General features: G+C 39.0%; 1 protein-coding gene across 1 annotated transcript; it reads right to left on the bottom strand.

Annotated features, from left to right (window-relative positions):
- Nucleotides 1-204: 204 nt before the first annotated feature.
- Nucleotides 205-7,545, bottom strand: TFAM (transcription factor A, mitochondrial; the record flags this gene model as incomplete). The annotated part of the gene is made up of 6 exons (XM_010287470.1): nt 205-423; nt 1,379-1,435; nt 2,267-2,362; nt 3,824-3,973; nt 5,276-5,346; nt 7,428-7,545. Coding segments are annotated over 6 exons (711 nt in total), but the record flags the coding sequence as incomplete, so codon positions are not given.
- Nucleotides 7,546-7,548: the final 3 nt, after the last annotated feature.

Raw genomic sequence — 7,548 nt, 5'->3', positions numbered from 1 at the left:
GTTGCACAATTCAGGCTACACCCACAGTGATTATTTCAGTTCCGAGAGACACCGAATCCTCTCTTACCTGATCACCTTTTCTACTTCTCCAATGGGCCCTTTATGGGTTTTCCAAATTTCAGTGCTAACGCTGACTGCTGCATTAACACAGCAGGATAAAGACATGACAACCAGAGGGCATTAAATATAAAATACTTTACCATTTTATTCTTCTGATTTTTTCAACTGTAATTTTGCCTTGTTTTCACCCAAAGAAGCTTTGGCTGTTTCAGCTTGCTCTGCAGTTTCAGCAGTCTTCTTTTTTGGCCTTTGCTTACTGGAACGTATTAGGTCTTCACGCCCAAGTTCAAGCATTTTTGCTTCCCACGACTTCATTTCATTTTCATATCGAACCTTATCATCTTCAGCAAGCTGCAGGTACGGCTGGAAGAAAATTACGGGAGGGGCTTTCTCAGGGTAACTGCCACGTCCCATCCTCCCCTTTGATACAAGTGCGACTTACTACAAGCCCAGTGCACATCTCAGGTGTTCACTTTTGCCTCCAAAAGATTCAAAAAGCATCAAACTTGCATAAAAATACAAAACCTTAGCATTCAATTATGGCTATGTCAACAAATGGCCATTCCTGAAGAGGACGTTCAACTACTAACAGCCACGGCTTTTTATTTGAGTTCTAGCTTGACAGAGCTGGCTTATGCAAGGAACAGGAATAGGTATTTTGGCAGAACTATTTCAAATTCTTTTTCTACAGAAAAAAACATGAACCTACTGCATGTCCTAAGTACACCTTCAAAACAACCTGCAAGAAGGGCATTCAGGAAGGAGGACAGTAACGTACAGAATACTTGAAAAACTAGAGGTTTAGATTAGATTTCAGTGTAGCACCCCTCCAATTTTCATATATCCCTCCGCAGGTTTGTATTTCCATACACTAAGAAAGCTGGCAGAAAAGCATCCCCAAGACAACCAAAGTTAACAAATTACTGTGTACACATCACTTACAGATTTCTGTTGTTTTTACCCAACAAAAGTCTTTCCACGAGCAGCAAATTACTATGCTGGCATTTTAAATTATTATATATTGTTAGAAAAAAATCAAACTTTTGAAAATTTTTCTACCTTCCTCCCTAGATGCCACTCAGCACCCCTTTTCAGGCATACAGAACTTCCATCTCGCTCACATTTCATCAACACTTTGAAAGAAACGGTCACTACGGGAATAAAAGTAATGGCAATCTCTAAATAAGATCTGAGAGTATTTTCCTCAGTATTACATTTTGAGCCACCAAGTTCGAGATTTTGTACACATTTGTTAATTTTGACTCAAGTTTGCCATTTTCTAATTAGATCAGGGCCTCATCAAAATCCACTGACATACCTGCTTTTGAGAACTGGACAGCTTTTGCCACGCATCAAATAATTGCTTCAGCTTTGCCTAAAGGATATAGAATAGGCAATACATTAGGATTATTTTAACAGGAGACTGACCACAGAGGGTTCTAGATGAATGCTCCGCTAGTGAAAGCCAAGTCTAAACCAACGTAAAAAAGCACAGTCACACAGGCTTAATACCCACCCTCTGAACGCAGGTAAATGACACAGTTCAACAAGCTGCTGGGCATCATATGAGCCACACTTACAGATAATGTAAGCATGAAGAAGTTTAAGTTACTTAGCCTGCAGGAAAACAGAACAGTTGACCTGATTTACAGCAACAGGACTACATCTCACCGTGCATACTGGTCTCATTTAAACCAAGCCATAACTTAGGCCAAGCCCTCGTAAGTATTAACCACGTTCACAGGAAACTTTGTATGATTTACTTAAATCACCCCAAAGTGCAGTTCAGTGCAGAACTTCTGACTTTGCTGAGGAACTCTTGCATGTTCCGTAACATCGACTGTGCTACAGGAGGTACAACAATTACTACTACTGAAACGGTATCAGACCACCACAACCATTTGAAAAACTAATGTATTTCTGAACCAAAACAAAGAGAAGTAGAATCCTCTCCTTACAGATGAAGTCTGTAACACTGAAATGCAAAAAACAGCACAAATATTTAAGTCTGTATACCCACACAGTAGTTTATATAGGACATGCACCAGCAGTATAGGCAGATCACCACAGCCTAAATAACAATAACCTACGCAAAGCAAAATCCAGGTACTGAACTATTGAGCAGTTTCTTTGAAAATGACAGAATCGAAGACAGATTTTCGGAATACAATAGATCTATTTTAAAGAACAATCTTTCCTGGCTTACCACAGGTGAAATTCCCTCACTTTCTTGAAAGTTTTCTGACATAAAAATGTTAAAGCCGCTACGAGGTCTTTTAGGTTTTCCAAGCACAGTCAATTCCTTAAAAAAAAAAAACCAAGAAAAGTTATTCAATCTACCAAGCATGCATTTTTCCAAAACTAAACTTACCATTTGTCTTCACATTTTAGACAAAAATCACGACTCAAATTCATTTTTTGGTGTTTTATTCTGTAAACTGGACTGTACGTCAAGATGCTCTCACCACTTGTTAAGACTAGTGATAAACTAAATTAAGAAAAGCTAACAACTTGAATTTTCACAGACGTTTAAAAAAAAGCATTTCAAACTGATTCTTACTTCAGCTAAGTCTTCCAGAAACCAAAGACTGTTCAACTAAATTCCACTCAGTAAGGAAGTCATGACAGCAGGTTTTCTATTATCTTCATAAGGCTTCAGTTTCTGGTGTGAAATACTGTATGCTTGCAGACAGAAGGGCAGATACCAAACTTTGTGGGCGGTGAGAAGGTGGAACAGAAGCAGCAGATTTCCAGAGAAACAGAACTAGGTTTCTGCTATCAGAATGCTTTGCCTACAGGGATGATGGTGAGAGGGGAAGTACAGCAAGTTATGGATGCAATTACACTGCTTGTTCCATTCCCACTGCAGCCTGAGTGCTGCAAATTAACATCTGCTTAGGTATTAGGTAGGTCAGTCAAATTCCTTGTAGTGCCATACCCTAAAAAGGACTGGCAGAATCACTGAGGTTAAAAACTTTCTCTAAGTAGGGGTCTCCTAAACCAAATGTCACTTTTGCCAATTAGGGCAATGTCACACCAGCAGTTTATCTCACAGAAATGCACAAGCCGTAAGTAACCCCTTCAACCGATTTTGCCACTAGACCAATGATCATACTGATATCTTTACAGATGGTTCTGTCTCTCAGGGTTTGTATATAAACCAGCTAAAAAAGGGAGTAGGGAAGATGATCTGCATGACTAAGTCAATAAAGGAGGCTGGCAGACGCACCTCTATGCAGGCCTAATTTAATATGTCAGCCGCTACACAGCTAGCAAAGTGGTACCATCCAAGGAAAGGAAAGAAAAAAAAGACTATTTAAAGCAGCTACTACCCTGTAGGGGCCACTGAAGTAACAGATACAAGGCCTCTGTGAAAAGCTACTTCTGGATGTCTTCCCAACCAGAGAAAGTGCTGTTGGCTCAAATGTCTTTTATTACCTATCATTCCTCAGGCAGCTTTAGGAATAGGAAGAAAAAAAGCGTAGAGAAGCTACCTGTGAGCACAAAGACATGCGCTAGTCCTGGTCTTCAAGCACAGGAAAGCCACTAAAATAACTGCTAACACCAGCAATTATTTTTATCCGTGGGGTTCTGTGGGTTTTCTTTTGGGTTTGTGGTTTGTTGGGTTTTAGTTTGTTTGGGTTTTTATTATTCTGAGAGTTGCTTTTATATGTCTAAACATGCCTCATCTCTGCCCTGTATACCAGACAAATAGACTTCAGGTTCCTTGAGGGAAAAGAAACTTGAACTTCAAAATACTTACTCTTTTTACCCTGAACAATCTTCTTTTTGCCAGTCGTCTTCTGTTTTCTTCTTTCAAAGCCACAGCCTGGGCTGGAGTTAGCTGCGCTTTATAGGCGGCCAGCTGCTCTTTGTATCTTTGCCAGTCTGTCTTTCTAGCTTCCTCATAAACCTACAATGCGAACAGTCACCAACCTTAAACAGATGCTTTCAGTCAGAAGCACCTGACCACAAAACAAGCTAACATTTCTAAGCTACTAATAAAAAAAATTACAGACTACCCTGGAACATAACATAAAGTACCAATTTCAGATCTGTTTGATTAGCAGAATGGATTCAGAAAAACTCAAGACTCAAAACCTGGGCTCTTCCCATGAATTATCTCAGTTGATCTGGTAACACCAGATGAAATCTTCAGATGCAGCTCAAAGCAGTAACAATCTTTCATATAAGAAGGAAAAGCTGAAGCTTGGTTGAAATGATTACTGTTAAAGCGTGTATACCCATCGCAGCACACATGTGCATCAGTCACCAAACACACTCCCACATTCCCAGCCAATACCAGGTACAGAGGCATCATAAAATTGTGGCTTTGGTACCAAAGTACCACAAAGAGCTGAGCCAGGCTACCAAGCGTCCAGGAAGACCTGAAAAATCACCATCCTGTTCTCCATTTCAGACATACAAAATGAAAAGGCATATTTTATACTAAGGCACATAGAGCCAGAAGTCCAGAAAGGGTTTAAGAGCACTGGAATTCTATTGAACAAAGATACTACTTTAGCTAGAAAACTGCAGTTAGCTCCTAACTGGATCTAACTGCTAACTGCAATCAAGGAAGAACAGTTGCTATAAATGGCACTTATATTCAGCAATGATTAACAATTCATAGAGTTGTTTTACGTTATCCCTTGAAACTGCCACCCTTACAGAAACTTCATTACCTATGACAAAAAGTATGTTTATGAGACGAAACTTCAAGTTACTTGTAAGTTAGGTCTCTAGTTACTACCTAACGAGCAGAAAAAAAAGTTGGTTCTTTCATCAAAATTAACTGAGGTTTCACCCAACTCATGCATATGAAAGCAGAACTTTACAATACTTACGTTATTATCCATGTAATGCACATGCATACACAATTACCATTCAAAAAGAAATGCGATATGGGTTCCCAGCCCTAGACCCGCATAGAGCGAGAGCTGTCATTTGTTTCTCTGGCAACAGATTTAAAATACTAAAACCAAGGTCATGTACAGAAGTATCAAAGTATCTTCCCCCTGACTACTTCAAAACTCCCAATTCTCTTCAGAATTGTTTTTATTTCTGAGCCTTTGTACGCAAGGGCTTTCTTATTGTTGTTTAAAAACAAAAAACTCACAACACAAAATTAAAAAAAAACAACTACAGAGGATGCCAAACCAAGTAAAACAACCACTAAGACTGAGAAGTACACAGGGCAAAAATACAAACGTACCTGCTTCTGTGATGCTGGTAACTCCTTCCAAACACCTGCTATTTTCTTAACCAGCTCCGTATTGGTCATTTCTGTACATTAAAATTAGAAAGCAAGAAAATAAAGATCAATATTACATCTTCAGTAAGTTTCTTCAATTTTTCCCAAGGAAAACTGTCACTAGTATTTTTCCCCTGTACATATATATATTCCTCCTTTCATAAAACTAACTAAATTTCTGTGGCAGTTAAAGAGAACTGTAATATTGGGGGCAGGGGGTAAAGAGTCCCTGCTGTTGCTTCAAACTCAAATGAAACGCACAGTTATAAGCTGAAGTACCACTTCAAGACAGACAGCTATTACCACTCCACAACAGTTTCATTTTTCTTTCTTTTGAGTTGGATCCTTTTCTATACAATGCAAGATTGCCTGAACTTGGAGGGGAGCCAGGGAAGAAATCAAAAGTAAAATTTCCAGTTCTCAGTCTTTTGGCAAAAAAGGTCTGCCAGATTCTTCAAATTGAGTATAATGTGACTTTATCCACCTGATATAGCACGTAACACTTGGTCTTTATTAAACTAAACTCCTTTATTTACAATATCATTAAACAGAAGTAAGGTTAAAGAAAAAGTAATTTCCTTCTCCCACAAAGTTACTGTGACTTGAATCTGCTTTGGTTTTCAGCTGACTGCCTTTGACTCTGGCCCTTGCTCTAAGGTAATTTGATTTTCAGACAGACCTGAATTTGTGAAGGGGAAAAATCAACAAAAAAACCCAAATAAAAAACCCAGGGGTGGTGGAAAGAGGATATAAGCTTTTATTTTCTTGAAAAATCCTTTATAGCTTTCCCTCTGCCTCACACTAAAAGGAAAACCAGATCTTCCTCTCTCCACCTCAGATGTAAAATTCAGCCGTCTCAACAGTGGAAAAGTAGAACTAAGTTCTTATCAGTAATCTTACTTCCAGAATTCTGGAAATACAAGACAGACGGGGAGGTTTTAGTCCAAGCACATCAATCCTAAAACCTCTGGAAATATGATGCTTTGCCAATAATAGAAGGAAAAAAAAAAAAATCAGGTTGATGACCTCTAATGGAAAGCCCAAAATTCTCAATTTGCATATGAGATACAGTGCATCTGTTTACAATTATTCGAATTTTGGAAGCATGTGGAAAACACTGTTGCGGCACATAAGCTCTGCAAGTTCAGTGTCTCAACCTCTCAGACTGTTAAACTTTTGAACTACCGAGCAAAACAGGCCATCAAATGGTTTTCCCTCTGTAAATTTACCTCATGATTCGCCCAATGTGACCACACTTTAAACATTTTAACATTCAACAGTCTTTTCAAAATCAGTGCAGCTTTCCATTTTGCTGCTCTGACAAAAGGAGTGACAGCATTGCCTATAAATGATGGTTTTGATAGTAAATTAAACATATTCACAGAAAATATTTTCCTCCCATATACACTGAGGCAATCCAGCACATGCAGTTTTTAAATTACTAAGCTTCAAAACATAAGTTATATACAGCTTGTTATATCAACAGTAGCATACTTCAAACACACACGGTTTAAAAATAACTGAAAAACACAAATCATGGTTAACATGTATTGCCCGGGTGAGTCTTTTCTTCAAACATTTTTAAAGTTACATGCAGATGTTCACTTTTTTCTGAGGTAAGTATGGAAGACTAAGCTAATACCTGTACAGGCAACAAGCTTCTTCAACTTTTCCCCAAGGCAGGCAGTCACTAGTATCTTTTTCCCATACAAACGTATTTTCCACCTTTCATAAAACTAACTTACCGTGGCAGTTAAAGAGAACTGTAATATTTGGGGGGATAAAGAGTCCCTGCTCTTGGTTCAAACTAGAATGGACCATGCAGTTATAAGCTGAAGCAATACTGAATGGTATGCTCCGGATAATAGGTTGGTTTTGGTCTCCTGAATCAGGTGATGTACTTTATGACGTTTAGTTTCACAAAGCAACACTTCGTTCCAGTTTTACTTTTAAACCACATATTCCGCAGGGAAAACAACGTATTTATCTAATGTTACGGAAGCTTTACTACAAAAGCTCTGGCACGCTTAACGCGTTAAAAGTTCTTATTTCTAAAAGCAGAACAAAGCCAGTCGTGAGTCCTCTCGCACCTCGTTCCCTTCAGACCGCGTACCTGGATTTTTTTGCCTCATAGCAGAACGATGCTCTTTCACGAAACGGAAATAAGACGTCAGAGGCCGCTTCGGACGCTCATCCGAGCTGATTCCCCTGGAGAAGCACTTTTCCGCCGAGCC

This window comes from Phaethon lepturus, unplaced genomic scaffold (genome assembly GCF_000687285.1).
Source record: "Phaethon lepturus isolate BGI_N335 unplaced genomic scaffold, ASM68728v1 scaffold40805, whole genome shotgun sequence".
In the NCBI taxonomy this organism is placed as follows: domain Eukaryota; kingdom Metazoa; phylum Chordata; class Aves; order Phaethontiformes; family Phaethontidae; genus Phaethon; species Phaethon lepturus.
Note: the sequence above shows the minus strand (reverse complement) of the source record. Positions and strands in the feature narration are given on the sequence as shown.